Genomic DNA, 17,662 nt, shown 5'->3' with positions numbered 1-17,662 from the left:
GAGATGGGGGGCGAAATCGCCGTGAGTTATAGTCTTTCATGAAGCAAAGGGTCTTGCCGAAATCAGACTGACCAAAGTCCCAAAGATCGCGGATAAGCCAAAGCGTTCCCACAAACTGGGTGGTTAGCCCTATGGGCTCGGACCCGGACCAGGACCAGGGTGTGAGGAGACAAACCCCCTGGAAGACTAAAACTTCAGAAAGAGAAGCAGTGCCTCACCGCGTCGTCCGAGGACTAGCTCGTTAGCGCTTGCATTAGCCGGTACGGGGGCTTGGAGTCCAGTATTACACAATCCTGTGCACGTCCTAGGTGGCCTTAGCCAGAAACAGCCCAGTACAGAGCGCATCCTAATGGATTGGTCTTGATGACTCGTTGTCAACGACTACCCTGCTGCTCATCCAGTGTATGCCTAAGGCTCACCAGAGCGTGGGATGTCGCTGCCGGTCCAATAGCTGCCGGCAATGGCCAAAATACAAAGGTGGGCATGTTTTGGGACCGGGGCGGCTGGCAGTACTGTAGAGCCCATGGGTTAATGGGAAGCAGCATGGAATGCATGTTTTTCCGGCCCCTCTCCTTCGTACAGTGAGCATCGACTGAGAGCAAAAGTACACCTGTTTTGGTTGGCTCATGCTGTCTTCCAGCAAGCCATTCGTGACGCCGAGAAGCATCGTAACCTCAGAGCAGACTACACAGTACACTACCCTGTCCGTGGTAGCAGTCGTTTGGAGGAGATTTCGCTACGGAGTGCCTGGAGAACAATTCCCCGGAATGAGCAAACGGGAGGCCGTCCCGCGGCGCAGTCAAAACGTGGTGGACAAGTCACAGGAGACGTATCGTCATATTCTCCTCACGGCACCAGGGAGTGGAAATGTCAGAGTGGCAGGGATTAGGCTCGAGATGCTGGATCTGGAAGAGTGGGGTCTGGGCGACGAGTTCGCGTCTGGGGACTAACACTCCATTCGAGTGAGCCGGAAGCGAAATGTGCGGTTTGGGTTGCCCGGTTCGAGCGACAAGGGAAGCAGGATGCGCCAAACAGAGAATGGGCCAACCATGAAACCCCCTTTGTGGGTTGTGACACAACCACCTCGCCTGCTGCTCCTGCGGCCAGCAGTTGAAACGCTTTCCCAAAACAGGTGTAACACGGTGCTGGTGTAGGCGAAGGCCGATGCGATTGGCGCCATCGTGCAGATGCGGTCTGCTTCCCTGCCAGAAAACGTGGCTATCAAGTCTGATCCACTATAGCTGACCTGTTCATTGGCTTCAAGTGGTCGGGGTCGCCAGTCTGTGCTCTTTGATGATGGCGCAGGGTCATTTAGTGGCGGTGACAGGGCTCCTGATTCGCTGCTTCTCCCTCCTGAGCCACAGTGCGAAAATAGACACACCGCAAGATGGCTGTGACCCCCGTCGACGATGACATGCACAACATCCACAGTCACCGACTTCTATGCAGCGAGCAGGAGCATGGTGACATCTTCTGCGCATGACGCCTTGGAGTCCATGACCCAGTCACAGGTCAATTGGTAATCGCAAAGCACGCTCACCGATGCAGGCTGCTGGTTTCGTACTGAGTACGTTGCGGCCGTGGTGAGCACCGAGCGGTGACGAGTGATTGGTGCTTGAAGAAAAGCTCCAGGCAAATTCCTCTGCATGCAGCACTCCGTAGTTCACCCCAGCCTCCAGTCTTGGCCCGCAGGTGAAAGAGCGACGGAGCAGGTGCGTGGAAGGCGGCTTCACCACTGAGTAAGACAGGATTCATTTGGTGGTTAACACGCATCGAATTGCATCCACCAAACTGAGTGCACAGTAATTTTCGAACTGAAGCCCCCATTACGCGTCCACAGCAGCAGCCCATATGCTCATCTGTCAGTAATTGACAATACCATAGCACTTCTGAGCTACGTGCGTATACCACACACGGTACACGGCTTGGTGTTGTTGCGCGCCCTTGCAAATGCTGAAGCCGCTTGAAACGCACCTGCCCCTCCAACGGCGAGCCCGGACGGCGGACGGGGAGGCTAGGCCGCAAACAGCACGTGGTAAAGGACTAACCTCCTGCTTCGTAAAACTGGTGGCCGACTCGTCAAAAGGACGGACCCATAGTTCAAGGACGTACGCAGGACTTCCCTTCACTGCATTTGGGATTGAGCCTCCCTGGCATTCCTCCTCGTGCCCTGCATTCACAAGTCACGCATCATTCACCCCCTGTTTTCCTGGCTTGCAGTCAATCCATTCCCGTCCGATACGATCAGTCCATGTGGCACAAAGCGTTGTGGTTCCCGGCACCGGTTACCCCTCTGCCCTTGTATCGTTCTTGCTTCGCAGCCCCAAGGTCCAATTGAGCACCGAGCAGTTCTTTGGCCCCCGAATGCATCTTCAGAACACGAATTCCAGGATTGACGCTACACGAGACTCTGACCATGCGCCCCTCGTAGGGCTGCAGCTGTCGACAGCGCCCAACTGCTGAGAGCTCGACCTTGCATGATTCATCCATGATATCGTCTTCGGGTCTTCTCATTGCTTGACTTGAAGGCCACATCCAAGGCTTTGAGCGCCGCTATGCCCAGTGGTGCTTGGTGGGGAAGTTGTTGCGCCCTGGCTTGAAACTTTATGCGACACACCCAATGCAGATGAAAGCGCAGAGGCATCCACCACCGCACATGTCCAGAACCCACGAGGTGTCTCAATAGAATCTCTAGAAGGTGATCTGTGGAAGTCCGTTTGGTTCCGCCAGCCCATTTTTAGGCTCGGCATGTCGCTTAAAAAGAATCGGTCTGGCATCGTGGCCTCTATCCAATCAATCGGAAAACCCCACCATTTCCTCCCAAACCGTGTCTGTTTATTGCACGTTCATCAACTGCAGCGACTCTCCGGACCGCTCGAGTTCGACAGCCTTCACTTCACCCCTGGGAGCCTATCAATTTTTTGTCGGAACGCTTTACTGGTGCCTGGTACGTGGGACAATACTCTTCCGTCCCCGCGAGGGACCGAAAATACTCACGAGCTAGGTGCCTAATATGCAAGATAAATCGAAATTGATTCCAAGCAGTGATTATGTACGGACATAAAGCATCAGGGAAGCTTCCCAAACACCTTCACTGCCAATTGGCCGAGTTGTCTTTGATCGCTTTCCTCCATTTGCCCTTTTGAGCCGGTATCGCTCTCTCGTTGACTGGAATAAGAGGGCCGAAGCCTGAGGTCGTGATCTGAAAGGGTCTGGATCGTGAGGCCATTCCAGATCCGGTTGTCGGAATATGCTTAAGGCTGCAAAATCACATGCTTTCGTCTGATAGCCGAAAAGTCAATCGAGGCTGGCTGAGCTCCCTTGCTCCTGCAGATCCTAGCACGGAGAACTGCAGAAACTCGCAGGATGTCAACCCATACAGAACAATTCCAGTAGGTAAGCAGAGGCAGATTCCCGAAGTAGATGAGTCGAGAATCTCAGCGCGAGGGGTGCGACAGATTGGGACGCAAAGGCTGGTGGCAATGCCCTGTCACGCCTGTCAACTTGCCCGTTAGTGCCAACTGCAAGCATCCTGAAGAGCTCGTATTGGAGCAAGAAGCTCGGGCAACTCATTTGACCCTGAAGATGCCAGAGACGGTCGCTTTCCAACACGAATTGGTTCGGAACCCCGCGCCAACCCCAGCGATTTCCAATATTCAGCCCTACGAGCATGAACCAACCGTCGCTTGCCCCATCCCATCTCTCGTGTTGGCTGTCTTCGCTTGTTCTCCTGCACCGCTTGACCGGAGCTTTCCAGTCGAAAACTCTCCCTCGGAAACTGCAGCATAGTTAAATCGTGGCTTGCGCAACAAGCGAGGATTTCGGGGTCTGGACTGCTTGGATCGGTCTGGTTCCTCCCCAGTTCGGGTCGACTGTAGCTGCTCGACTGCGGCTTCGCCAGGCGTTGCTATACCTTATCTGCGATTGACTGTGTCGGGTCCGCTCACTGTAGTGCCCTACCCTCGATCCGTACAACCTATCGTGGAAGTGCACACTCTCGCCATGGCGTTGTCTCTATGTCGGAAAATGCGGTCAGACATGCGCCATCGCAGGGCTCTTTCAGTCCGTATTTACTCCTTGGCGTCGGAATCCGTGCTGAAGTAATGCTTGCAAAGGTGGTTTTCCGTGATCACCAAAGAGGCATTGACCAGGCTGCTGACCCTCGACCATTTTGTCAACGACGCAAACCAAGCTTCGAATTTGTCTTGCATTCCGCAATTCTTATAAGTCACCTCGTAAACGTTGTTTTTCTTGGTTCTTCACTAACACTCTTGGTATTTGACGCTGGACGAGGGTGTCCTGCTGCTCGAGGCTGACTTCAGGCGTCGTGTTTGCGGGCAGCTGCGGTTTTCCTTACCATGCGTCAGCCGCCGATGGTGAGGATCGATCCATACAGGGTTGTGGATAGCACGCTATAACCGTGACCAAATTCGCCAATGCGCTGGGATTTTGGGTATCGTACGGAGAGGAAGCTGAACAGGCGGAGGTGAGTGCGCACTCAACCTGACAGTTTTAGCCATTCTTCACATTATCGCCGCGAAGCTAAAGGATAACCAATAGCTGTTAGGAGCTCGTCAAGAAGGGCATGATCCTGTCGAAGGATATCCCATTCTGTCTCGTCCTTGACCATGAGGGTGCCCGCGAGAATCGTGCCGTTGATTGCTACCGAACTTCCTGGGCCAGCTCCAGGAATGGCTGTTGCTTCTTGGCTCCGGGGACAAATGGCCATCCTGTCAGTTGTCATGGCAAGGTTGTACGAGAGGAGAGTTTGGCCGTTCATTTCCACTGCTAATTCCTCGTTCCCGTGCTGATCAGGACGTTGCATGGCGGACATAGCTGCTCTCATCAGTGACAAATATTTGCGATGCAACTCTGCCTTTGAGACTCCTTCTTCAAGTGGTGTCGAGAAGTGCAAGATCGGCAAACAGGGATCCTGAAACAGTGGCATATTTGGATGAACTCTGGTGTTCATGCGATCAATGAGAGGGCCCCACTCTTGGTTGTCAGAACTCGCCATGTCCTCGACGGGGAGGAACTGCAGGTGACGGTGCACCTGGCTAGCCCCGCTGTGCTCTCCTGAGTTAAAGAAAGCAAAAAGACGTGAAGAGCGTCCCTCATCCTGATGAGTCTGCCAGGCGCGCAGGCAGGCATAGGTAAGGCCCAGGTCGTCTTCTTCCAAAAGGTCTGTTTGCGGCTTATTGTCCTTGGTGGCGATGATGAAATGATTGTGAATGACCGGGTACTTGTTCAGGACTAATGTATGAGACGGGTTCGGGGCTGGGATTTGGGCGATGAGGAGTTCTGGTGCTGGAGCTGCAAAAGGATCAAACTTGGTGCCGGTCGACTTCGGTTTGGAACCCGAATCGTTTCCTTGCGGCTTCTTCTGCAGAGCGGGACAATACCGCAGTTGGAACTTTGAAGGATTCAATAAGCATCTGAAGTGCAGGATGGTGTTTGCGCACTTACTAAAGCTCCTCCTTTGGCACGAAGATGTGCAAGGCTTGTCTGAGAGAAAACAATATCCTTGGCGTGGAAGGCGGTCGTGAACTTTTGGGCCACGGTTTTGGGTAGTGGCTGCGCGAGGCCTAGCATCTTCTCCAGATCTGTCATTATGGACGGCTCTGATAGTCACACAGTGGGCGTCGCCGAAAGGCGTAAAAGACCGAGTTGTACATGTAGCTGCCCGCCGTAAGATGTCATGGAGGAACCTCGGCCCACTCTCTTGGCGATCTGGGTTTCTCACAAGTTTAGAGAGGACTGACACCCAATTGAGCTTAATTACTCTCATTTCACTTCTGGTTCACTCACCATGCTTCCAAGACTCAAAGTCCAGTATTGCCACCCATTGCTCAACGAGACCTTTCTCTCCTCCTTGAGCATAGCTCACTTCCCATGCCAGTTCTACTCCACCGCCTCTTTGCTTGAAAATGTGGGTGACACAGTAAAATGAGCGTGCTTCGAGCAGGCCGAAAACAGCAAGAATCGAGCGATGCAAGCCATGCAGCGGTTCACGAAATTCACTGGTCCAGTGCTAGGGAATATCAGTGTGGCAGCCACGTTATAGAAGAGTAACGCGTCTGTAAGACGATACGACACGATGGAAAGCCGCGAATTACTACAGACACCATACTCCTTACCCATAGCAAGTCAGTCGCGCCCTGGAAGCCATACAACAGGAAGTCAGTTGTTGATCGGGTCTCAAATGAATCTCAAATGACAAGCGTCCCTGGTTCCGCTGCAGCCGCCCGCACATGACAGCTCCAAGACGCGGGCATATCAGTGCGGCGAACAGGTACGATTCAGAAACCCCTGTGCCTCATATCTGCTTGCGCATGAACATCTCAAGGAGATTAAATATATGCTGTTCTTGCCTCCCACACATAAATCTCACGGTGGGAATTGACCGGAAAAAAGCGGACCCGCGAGCTATCCCAGAACTGCTCACTGATTCCGGCAAAGCGCGCCAATAATGTAGCACAATGCCCCTGATGTTTGCTTGCATTATCCCATATTTTCCGCCTGGTGACCCCCTCAGCATATCACCAACCTGATCTAAACACAGATGGGTGGATTCTGCGACGATGCCCACGCTCCAAGTGGTAGGTGGTCACTGCTATGGCTCTGCGAGCACGAGGAGGGGCTGTCTACATTCGTGGGCTTGCGATGCTGATGCATGTGGCAGGCTAGGATCTTCGCAAATCGTGCTCTGAAAATAGACAGTTCTCGTTTGCCGCTCTCAACCATGGCAACTAGCAGAGACGAAATTACGGAACACTGCCACACCGCGACTGTGTCGAACGCGGTCACCTTTCCCTTTCAAGACATCTTGATCCCTTCTCCCTATACTTCTGATGGCGGCAAGCGCTTCCACGTGCCGCGGAGCAGCATGCACACAAGATGAACAGAGCATGACGACAAAGCTGGGCTGCTTCGGTCGGTTTGTCGAGATCGTACTTACTGACAGATTGGTTTCGAAAAGCCACGTTCGATCGAAAAGTGTGCAAAATCCCATCCGTTAACGAAGAGCAGCTGTGCAACACCTTCATCCGCCAGCGTTTCGCAGGGTTAAGAGCAACATCTATTGATGTATTGAAGCCAATCGACCTGTGTATGGGGGGTCCCGAAGGTGTCTGCGGCTGCTCAGGTAAGTTTGCCTCCTTATATGCAGCCTCTTGTTGGAATCCTCAGGGTCTTCGGTTTGCTCCCGAACCCGTGAGAAGGAGTCTGTTTGCAGTACGAACAAGATGTGAACCCTTTCCTGGGAGTGACAGTGCAGATGTTGATTGTAGCGGCCAGTGACTCGATATGAAAACGCACTCGCTTGTCCGGGCTATGGCCCTGAATGACTTCAGCTCGCTCACCAGTCGGCACCCTCGCATTCTTCGACACGTACTGCATTTCACAGCCTGGAGTTCTCTAAAGATGCCACCTGGACTCATGGACTCAAAGTACGTGTGCCCATGCACTGATACAGGCGTCGATCGAGATCCGAGGCGTTACATACACGAACTTATTACCTTGCGCAGTCACCTGCCCACGAGGACTCTGTCGAATGCTTTCACTATCTACAACAGTCATGCATCACGAACAGTATTTTCTGACACAACTCGTGCCTGTCACCCAGCTGGAATACGATGTTCAGAAACCCCTGTGGCTACTTATAGGAGTTCGGTTCCGACGGAAGACTGTCAAAACCGCACTTCCATCCAGAGATCCATGGAGCAACCTGAGCTTTGCCATAACCTGGATCGTTCAGCCTCCCCTGGCCCTAACGCGAACCTCTATTCCTGTCGATACCCGCAGGACCATACACACATAATGCCAACAAGTAATAGCACTTTGTACAATTCATGGATGGCAAACGGAAGCGGGTTTGGCAACGCTGTGCATATCGATGACGAAGCGACCTCATCGACCTCTGCCGGGTTACGGGACACACAAGTGCGCAGTCCGACTCATAGCAATGGCACTCCCATGTTCTTGCAAGGAGGGAATGATGGCGTCGAGGACTGGCCGCCCCCTAGGGCCGCGGCTGAAATACCATTCCACACCACCCAGAGCCCGTTCCTAAACGATCCTACCTTGGCTCCTGAGCTCTCTTTCGACGACATGGACCTCAACGCCATGCTTCAGACACCCGGCAACGTACCAACATCGCGATGTGCTCCGCATGAAGTAACCCTTCAAGCCAAGTCCTCAGTTGACAACGAGCTAACAGCTTCGAATGTTGTGGACGAGCATGCATATGACGCCGGTGTGCATTGGGGCTACGACTTCTCGGGATATGCGGCGGACCATCCAATTATTTCGACATCATCTGCAGACATACAAGCAACGTCAGGGCTCGAGTTTTCCGATATCGACCTTGGATTGGCACCAGCACAAGATGCGATGGGCCAGGGTTCAATGTCGATCGACCCGTTTTTACCTGGGCTGCATGGCAGTCAACTTGGGATTTTGGATGAGAACTCCCTCTTTGCAATGGACTATGTCTCTCCCACACCGCAATATCGGGGAGCTGACGCATCGCTCACTTCGACCTATCCACTACAATATCCTGACCCGGAAGATTTCAACACTCCAGTCTCCTCAACGCCCGGCCTTACGAGCGCTACCACCACGCCGAGTGGACAGCAAGGCCTCAGATGTGCACAGCGTGACACATCCAAAGACGCTCTGCTCGTGAGACTGCGACAAGATGGGAAATCATACAAGCAGATCAAGGAGATTGGGGGTTTCGAAGAAGCAGAATCGACCCTCAGGGGGAGGTATCGCACCCTAGTCAAGCCTAAAGAGGCACGTGTCAGAAAACCTGAGTGGCGAGATCGGGACGTGAGTGAGCTTTGTTGATGTGACTGGGTAATGAAGATGCTGATCATCGTCTTATCGCAGATCCAACTCCTTCTGCAGGGCGTTACCCACTTCTCGAACTCGAATCCTATTTCTCTCGGGGCATGGCATGGTCTTGATGCAGATGCCATTCACCAATTTACCAACAAGGTGCCGTGGAAGCAAGTCGCTGAGTGGATGGAGGACCAAGGGACCTACAAATTCGGAAATTCCACGGTCAAGAAGCAATATCTGGCAGAATTGAAGAAGCGAGGTGCTCCGGTATGAAGGCGCTTGCGTGGTATCCGAGCCAGATATCTCGAGCCCGACTTTGAGTACGTGGTATTTATCGCCCCCCCAGAAGTCCACCCCAGGGGTTGCTCCCCATTGCCGACTCTTCTGAGCTCCGAATCCAAGACCTCAAGATCTATGCGACATTTGAGGCACCCCACCGATTCAACTGTATGAACACAAGGACGACACTTCGCACGTACCTACGGCACCATCTTCATGGCTGGAACAAAATGGCTGTTGTTAATAACGGGAACCTTCTCCATCCTTGTAGTACTAATTCCTGGCTTATTGCTAGGACTACTGCAAATCTACCTCCTTCTTGGACGTGTTCGACCAAGAGAACATATCAAATGCGGCTCCCCTTTTCCACGACACTCGACTTTTGCAAACAACCAGTGCCTGGAACTACCATCGGGGCTCGACAGCAGGATCCTGGTTTTTGTCGCTTTGTCCACGGACTTTGGTCCCTGCCAGCGGACTCATTTGCACGCCTGGAATTACATTTACCAAAACGAGAAGTCCTGCTGAAGACTGGCTGGTCACGCACTCAGAGGCGCTTCGACTCATTCGACTTGACTCATTCCCCGGTCGAACGCTTTCTGACGCTCAGATATCTGAGTCAGGGAGACACTACCGAAGGCCACGCGTCTACTGATCACTTGCTGCACCAATCGCCTTTCACCTACTAGACCAGCCGAAGCCTCTCCGTGGATTCAGCAATGGTTTTAAATGCGGGGAATTCGGGGATGCTGGGGATTCAAGCTTCAATGAATGCAGTGGCCTTGCTAGAGCGGGTGTTAGCCCGTTCACCGCTGAAGCGAGGGCGACGGTGCCGCAGATATTGGGCCAGTGAGATGAACCGACAATCACCACATTTCACTTGATCTGAGGATCTTAGTCTATAACTTGTTCGTCGCCCTCACCCAAGCTGGAGCTCTTGTTTGTTACCTTCAATCTACTTGCTGTACTCCAGAAAAAATGCGTCGCAACTCCGCGTCAGAAGGCCTTCTTCGCAAACAGAAGCTCAACGTACATACCTGTGCGGTGCTTGCTGTATTGGGATTCGGCTCCTTGACATATGGCTACACAGCCAGTATCATCGGAACGACCCTAGGTTGGTGCTGGCTGCTCATCGGCAACAATTTTCGAGCTGACGTCGTCGGTAGGGCAACCATCGTTCATTGAGTACTTTGATCTTGACACACGCACCAACGCGACGGATCTGATATCGACAATGAACGGCCTGTTCCAAGCCGGTGGTGTGATAGGCACAATGATGCTACCCACGGTTGCGGACAAATGGGGACGCAAGTGGGCGTGCGCTGTGGTAAGGCGATCAAGGGTCAAGTCCATGTCACATCTTTTCTAACCTGGTCACAGTCAGCCATCCTAGCGATCTTGTCTGGTGCTATCGTGCGTCCTTTTCCCCCGTCAAGCTCTTGTTGCTATCTTCAGACTCTGTTCTCCACATGTCCGTTGTTTCGATGAACCTGGTGCAGCTCTGTCTCAGGGAGGATGCTAATCTGCTGTGATCCAAGATGGCAGGATCTGTGAACGTCGAGATGTTCATAGTCTTCAGATTCGTGGCAGGAGCTGCGGCCTTCATGATCCTCGCTGCTGTGCCCATTCTCATGAATGAGATTGTGCCGGTCCATATGCGAGGGGCGCTCGTGGACGTCCATGGTGTCATGTTGGTGCTCGGTTACACCATACAGGGATGGGTTGGCTTCGGGTTCTACTTCTGGCAGAGCGGCAGCACTAATACCTGGAGACCCCCTGTTGCGATTCAGTGCTTCTGGCCGTTGTGTCTGCTGGTCGGATTGTTCTTTATCCCCGTAAGTTGAGCTTAAATAATCACTATCCCCTCCAGCAAAGCTCCGAGATACCCTGTGACCGAGTACCTCAATGGACGAGGCTAACTTTATATGTGTTACAGGAGTCACCCAGGTGGCTAGTCATGCAAGGGCGCGACGCCGAGGCCGAAGCCGTGCTCATGAAACTACACGCCGATCCCACCGACCCAAACAACGACGCCGCCAAAGCTGAGTTCTACCAGATACAGAAACAAATCGCCATCGACCGAACATTGGGCAACTCGTGGTGGCATATCTTGAGGAAACCGTCCTATCGAAAACGCGCATTCCTGGCGGTCGGGATTACCGGCATCATCCAGTGCTCAGGCGTATTAGGTACGCAGCTTGTGCCCGACAATACTATGGTCCCTTCGTACTAATTTCATGGTCGCAGTCATCAACAACTACGGGCCCTCTCTATACAGGTCCCTCAACTTCTCACCCGTCAAGCAGCTTCTCTATCCTGCGGCATGGCTGACCTTTGCGCTGGGCCTCAACGCCATGGCCATGCTTGTGGTGGACCGCTTTCCTCGCAACAAGTTCATTTCCTTCGGTGTGCTGGGCTGCATGGCCAGCTTGATCGTGGAGGCTGCACTGGTGGCCAACTTCGTGCCCTCTAACAACAGAGATGCCCTTTCGGCGGCAGTTGCGATGTTCTTTATCTTTCAGGTATTCTATGGGCTGTGTCTGGATGGCACCCAGTTCTCGTACCTGGGCGAGCTCTTTCCGACACATCTGCGAGCCAAGGGTGTATGTCTGGGGGTTTCTATGATCTCGTTGATGAATATTATTTGGCTCCAGAGGTATGTTCCGCAACAACTTTGTCATGCTCTTGAACCAGCTGTTTGCCACGAGCTGACCGGAAATTCCAGCGCACCCACTGCATTCAACACCATCGGCTGGAAATTCTACCTCTGCTTCATCATCCCTGGCACGATCGGCGGAATCGTGATGTGGTTCTGGTTCCCGGACACGAACGGCCTACCGTTGGAGGAGGTAGCAGCTCTTTTCGGCGATGAAGATGAGGTCGCAATCTACCAGCGCGATATCGAGGTTGACCTCGCAACGCATACGATTGTGGAACATCATGCTGGAGAAAGCGTCAAGGGCACTAATGCGGCGCATTATGAAGCTGACCCGCTTCCTTCAAGCGAAAAGTAAGGGTTGGTCAGTTTTTGCTTACCGGAGCAAGCCATGGGACGTCTACCCGTGACTTTCCGTGCTGCTAGGGGAGCATAGGCCGCATAGCTGTTTCGTAGAAGACACGGGCTTATCTTTTCTTATTGCCCAAGTCGTCGTCCGTCACTGTCGAGGAACGAGTAAACCACGGGTACTCGTTATCCGCATCCAGCTTGTCAACCTTTTGTAACAAGTATTTCATTCATCGCTCAATTTCAAGAGCCTCGCTTGCTAATTTCAACTTCAGACGAGGATGGCCTCCAGCCATCCAGGCTGAAGAACTGGGCCTTTCGGGTTGCAGGACATCAAATGACATTAGCGGAGTTTCCTCCGTCGAGGGAACAGTTAAGGCTAGGAATAGAGAAAGGCATGTTTTGCATTTCGGCGGTGTGTGCGACAGTCACATTGTGGTATCTGTTGTTCGTATCTGAGCAATAGAGAGGAGGCAGGAAGGAGGAAGGAGGAGGCCGGATTTGGTGTGCGTGGGCCGGTAGCGGCGAATGTATTTGCCGAAGGGCTTGGCAGCAGTGTTCAACGTCACTGCATCACCGCCACTCAGTACGACATCGTAGCACCGTCGAAGGTCCCCTGTTGGATCATGGATGCCCACATAAGCGTGAGCTGACAAGATGAATCCAGAGCTCAGGAGACAAGTAATCCATGTCTACAAAGGTATATACTACTCTGCCCCTCATGACCCAAGCCAGCAGGGGACCTGACTAGCAAGTAGAGCTCTTGGAGATGGGCAAGCACTATCCACTGGGCTACGACTATTTCAGGCCCAGACTGCATAAAGCATTCATGTCGAAAGCACATCTGCAGAACGAGGACGAAATACGGCAAGGTATCCAGCGAGCCGAGTATGTCAAGAAGGAGATTGAAGCTCTGTATTTCTTGAAGAAGTATCGGTCGATGAAGCAACGATACTCATGACCCCGGAGATGTCTGGGACGCAGCTAAGATCTGCCTTTGGCCGTCTCCAGCTCCAGAAGTATCAGCAGAGCCATATCTGGTCGACACACGTGCCACTGGGAAAGACAGGCGTACGCAAGAAGGGACAGCTCCTTTCTACTGGTGTTCTAGCCGGACAGAAGAAGGGAGCCTGATCTGCTAGAGGATGACAAGCCGTAGCCAGGAGGACGAGACCAGGTCTTGTGAAAGGAGAGATTTGCACATATCGTGACAATTTTGCACTGAAAGTCCCAAGAGGCAGTGTGCAAGCCCGGGTTAGTGTTTGTGTATGCTGCACATCGCTACTGTACTGTAGATGTCTGCCGGATAAAGTCAGGAAGACGCCTGCAGTTGAGAAGGGGCTGAGACGAAGCCAAGGCGTGGGCTGGGTGCCGCAAGGGTGGATTGGGGCCGTGCCAGGCACCTAGGACGCCCCTGCGAGGGACAAGGTACGCACCTCACTGCAGCTGAGGCACCCCGGAGGCAACCAGTAGCAGCCGCTAGTTACATACGTACTAGCAGTTCCTGTCCTGCTACTTGCTACTGCGCTGCGTATCCCACCCGGACTTCCCTCTCCTGCAGAGCGCAAGTCCAACAAACACCATCTTTCACCATCTTAATTACTATCTGCGCAGTATCTCCAGGTCAATATTCAGTCAGTCGCCCACAACAATATCACCGCGGAGAGACAGACACCCGACAGTGACGCACCACCACACCAACCGTGGTTTTCCATCCGGTCATCTGTCCTCGAGCGTGAAGTCACCCAACCTTCTCACCGTGCAGATATTACGCTTCGGTGCCAGATATCTCAATCCTCATCACTGCGACAGCTGCAAATCGAGCCTGTCTTCCTCGCGGGTCTGATGTTCAAGAAACGACGTCCGTGCCTTTCCTCCGCCCGACCCTCGATCACGCACAGCGCCGTTCCAGCCCCTCCACCTCGATCCTCACAACCGAGAAAAGACGTAGCCCGTACCTGCCTGCCTCGTTAGATGGCAGATGGTGCATTCCGGTTCCATCAGCCTGGAGCCGGGCAATATTATCCCACCCAGCACAACAACCATCGTAACCAGAACCGGCCGAGCTCCCCATCGGGCGCACGAAGACCTTTCACCAACGACACACCTTCTCCGTCAAGATCGCCAGTGAATCACTCGCTCGGCCACAACTTCAACATGTACGCCCAGAACGGATACCAGGGACAGCATGGCCTGATGAACGGAGCGCAGAATCATCAACGTTATGGAAACATGCATCTGTCAAAGTACCAGCAGCCGCACCATGCTCACCACAATGTCAACCAACACCACGCGCAGCACCATCACGGCGGACAGTTGGGCCACCAGCACAATCTCTCCTCTGGCGGCTTCCAATCTGCGACCCCTCATCTGCCCACCTACGCTCACGAGCATCTGCCCAACGGTAACGGTAATGGGATGCCTCACGACGATGTGGACGAGCCGGACAACGAGCACTGGCGGGAACAAAAACAGTTTTGGGAAGAAAGCAAAGATCTCAACGGGCCGAATCAGCGGGCGCGCACGGTGGCGCATCATTCGAAAGGCGTCAACTTTGTCCCTTTGGGTGCGGCTGCGGAGGACATGAACACAGACAATGCCCGCATTGCAACGTCGAACGGACAGATCACCAGCCGACAGACATGGGACGAACTAGATCTGGGCGGCCAAGGTCTCTGCGCGCTCTCTCCCGTGCTCTTTAACCCCTCGTACCATTTCCTGAAACGTCTCGATCTCGTATATAATCAGCTAGAATCGCTTCCCCCGGAGATTGGACGATTGAAGAATCTCGAGCATCTCGACGTCTCTTTCAATCAACTGACAGAACTGCCTGAAGAGATCGGCATGCTCACGAACCTCAAACAGCTTCTCCTCTTCAATAACCATATCCAGACACTCTGCTATGAACTTGGATTCTTGTACAAGTTGGAGGTGCTTGGTGTCTATGGCAACCCCTTGGAGCAAGGCCAGCGCGACAAGATCACCGAAGGTGGAACACGAAAATTGATCGAGTATCTCAGAGAGAGCATGCCAGGTCTGTATTATCCATCAGTCTCATGCTATCGACTAGCTGACATTTTGTCTAGAACCTCCCCCTCCGCGAGAACGAGAATGGCATCAGCTAGAAGAGATCGACGGCGACGACCCGAATCAGGATACCATCAAAGTATTGAACTACAACATCCTGTGCGACCGTTATGCGACACAGCAGCAGTATGGCTATGTCCCGGAGCGCGTTTTGACTTGGGGCTTCCGCAAGACATTGATTCTAGAGGAAATTCGAGAGATGAATGCCGATATAGTCTGTCTGCAAGAATTGGATCGAAACAGTTACGACGACTTCTTCCGCGGGGAATTGTCCATTTCCGGCTACAAAGGTTACTACGCTCAGAAGAGTCGGGCCGAGACTCTCGGTGATTCCGCCAAGTTTGTTGACGGGTGTGGCACCTTCTGGAAAGACAAGAAATATGTCGTGCTGGACACTCAGCATCTTGTTCTTGGACGAAAAGCGGTGGAGCGTCCAGGTGCAAAGGCCTCGGCAGATATGCTCAATCGAGTCTGGCAGAGAGACGACATTGCAACTGTCGTCTTCCTCGAGAATCGTGTGACCGGGTCTCGAGTAGTGGTCGTCAATGCTCACATCTACTGGGATCCCGCATTCAAGGACGTGAAGTTGATTCAAGCCGCGGTTCTGATGGAAGAGCTGTCGAAACTGACGGATCGCTATGCGAAGATGCCTCCGGCGACAAACAAACAAGCTTTCCGCTTCTCTGACTCCGAGGACGACCCCTTACCCGAGCCCGGCCCGTCGCTGTCCTATTCTACAGGTCCTCAGATACCGATGATTATTTGCGGCGACTTCAACTCCGGCGCAGGATCAGCGGTATACGATCTGTTCACCAAGAAAGGTTTGACTGCTGAACACTCTGACCTGGATGGAAGAGATTACGGCGCCTTTTCACGTGCGGGCATGTCCCACCAGTTCGCGCTCAAGTCCTCCTATGCCGCCATCGAGGGAGAGATGCCCTTCACCAACTACACGCCCAACTTTGTCGACGTGCTGGACTACATCTGGTACTCGAACACCTCCCTACGTGTGGTTGGTCTCCTCGGCGCAATCGACCCCGAATATCTCAAGCGCGTCCCGGGGTTCCCGAACTTCCACTTCCCGAGTGACCACATCGCCATTGTCGCGCAGTTCAAGGTTGAGAAGCAGAGAGGCGCGCAGAAGACCATCGATGCGGACTTTGGACCCTCTTCCAAGAAGTAGCGACGCGTGGAATTTGGGTCCATCGGATGCGGAAGGTACTTTCGTGCGTGTTGAGAGACTCTAGAGCAAACAAGATTCCGACAGCTCTCCGAAGCAGCATTTTCCTGGGGTGCAAGGTGGGCCAGAAAGGCCGGGCCGGTCAGAGGTAAACGACACATGAACTGGGGGCAAAAAACGGAGGGAGGGTGGTTTTTGCGGCAGCTGGAGTTCTTTGTGCAGCTTGTGAAGATATGTGTCCGCGGGATTCTTTCGGTCTCTCTACGGTGCTTTTCTTGCATGGTATTGTATCTATGCGAAAAACAACCAAAGTTTTGTTCCTGAGTCGTTGGACATCGACGGGATAGGCTAAACGAGTACTCCATGCGCAGTCCGGTAGCTTGCGTGTTTTTGCGCGCCACTGCGGGAATGCGAACACAACGTCCAGGCAGGTGTGCAGTCTGAAGGTGTTGGAATTGTTCAAGCGTGCTTCTTGCGCCTCTTCTACGTCGACTCTGTTCTGTGCTCTGTCCCCCGCTTTGCATACCCATCGTGATGCTGAACGGATGTACTGATTTGCCTCTCCTCTTAGGTACTGTAAAGCAGAGGTCCACAGCCGGTGGGGATTGCCGAGAAAGAATGAGAATCCAAGCACTTTGTGCCGGATTACTGGGCCTTTTTACGGAGTACATAGCTATGCTTGTTCTGAACTTGGGAGGCACTGCGTTTAAACATCGTAAACAGACGCTATACGGACCCACAATTCATACGTACGTGCTACGAGCCTACGAGTATAGCATAACATAGCATAGCATATACATACAAAATGTATGCCTCACCCCGTAGTTTCTCTATAGCTCGCTCCACGCTGGGCCCTTTGCGGCGAATTCACCATGCTCTTAGGGTGCTACCCATTGTGCGTACGAAATAATGCGTAGCACGACCCGCCAACCCGTGAAATATCTGTCAAGCATGTCTGGCCTGGTCTGTCAGGTCCAAAAGGAGTCATCGCCCATGATATTTGCTTGCCATGGGAGGTTTCCCTTTCCTGGCGTCACCTCGCACGCCGAGTTCGAAAGGTCTTCCTCCAGGAGCGAGCGGAGCGAAGCAACCAGGATCTCGCCCGCGCTTCTTTATACCCCTGTATGGAACTGGAAGAGCTGTGGGTGAAGACGGCGAGGCTCGGTACCACAGAGACCACTGGGAAGCCATTATCGTCACTTGGGAGGATCTCGATCTCGACCTCGACCTTGCAGTCGCAGGACAGCATTAGATCATGCGATCTTTCA

At 53.1% G+C, this 17,662-nt stretch overlaps 5 protein-coding genes across 5 annotated transcripts; 4 read left to right on the top strand and 1 right to left on the bottom strand.

Annotated features, from left to right (window-relative positions):
• Positions 1–4,528: 4,528 nt before the first annotated feature.
• On the bottom strand, positions 4,529–5,610 carry A1O7_07399 (uncharacterized protein; the record flags this gene model as incomplete). Its single annotated transcript, XM_007761399.1, has 2 exons — positions 4,529–5,413; positions 5,467–5,610. 2 exons carry the CDS (start codon positions 5,608–5,610, stop codon positions 4,529–4,531), a joined length of 1,029 nt encoding a protein of 342 aa, XP_007759589.1.
• Positions 5,611–7,818: 2,208 nt separating this feature from the next.
• A1O7_07398 (uncharacterized protein) lies at positions 7,819–9,117 on the top strand (the record flags this gene model as incomplete). The annotated part of the gene is made up of 2 exons (XM_007761398.1): positions 7,819–8,832; positions 8,893–9,117. 2 exons carry the CDS (start codon positions 7,819–7,821, stop codon positions 9,115–9,117), a joined length of 1,239 nt encoding a protein of 412 aa, XP_007759588.1.
• A 1,544-nt stretch (positions 9,118–10,661) lies between these two features.
• Positions 10,662–12,137, top strand: A1O7_07397 (uncharacterized protein; the record flags this gene model as incomplete). The annotated part of the gene is made up of 4 exons (XM_007761397.1): positions 10,662–10,958; positions 11,060–11,312; positions 11,371–11,779; positions 11,849–12,137. 4 exons carry the CDS (start codon positions 10,662–10,664, stop codon positions 12,135–12,137), a joined length of 1,248 nt encoding a protein of 415 aa, XP_007759587.1.
• Positions 12,138–12,896: 759 nt separating this feature from the next.
• A1O7_07396 (uncharacterized protein) lies at positions 12,897–13,088 on the top strand (the record flags this gene model as incomplete). Its single annotated transcript, XM_007761396.1, has 1 exon — positions 12,897–13,088. One exon carries the CDS (start codon positions 12,897–12,899, stop codon positions 13,086–13,088), a length of 192 nt encoding a protein of 63 aa, XP_007759586.1.
• A 1,013-nt stretch (positions 13,089–14,101) lies between these two features.
• A1O7_07395 (uncharacterized protein) lies at positions 14,102–16,397 on the top strand (the record flags this gene model as incomplete). Its single annotated transcript, XM_007761395.1, has 2 exons — positions 14,102–15,161; positions 15,214–16,397. 2 exons carry the CDS (start codon positions 14,102–14,104, stop codon positions 16,395–16,397), a joined length of 2,244 nt encoding a protein of 747 aa, XP_007759585.1.
• Positions 16,398–17,662: the final 1,265 nt, after the last annotated feature.

This window comes from Cladophialophora yegresii (genome assembly GCF_000585515.1).
Source record: "Cladophialophora yegresii CBS 114405 chromosome Unknown aczIN-supercont1.5, whole genome shotgun sequence".
Lineage (NCBI taxonomy): Eukaryota > Fungi > Ascomycota > Eurotiomycetes > Chaetothyriales > Herpotrichiellaceae > Cladophialophora > Cladophialophora yegresii.
The sequence above is the reverse complement of the archived record's forward strand: the minus strand, read 5'-3'. Positions and strand labels throughout refer to the sequence as shown.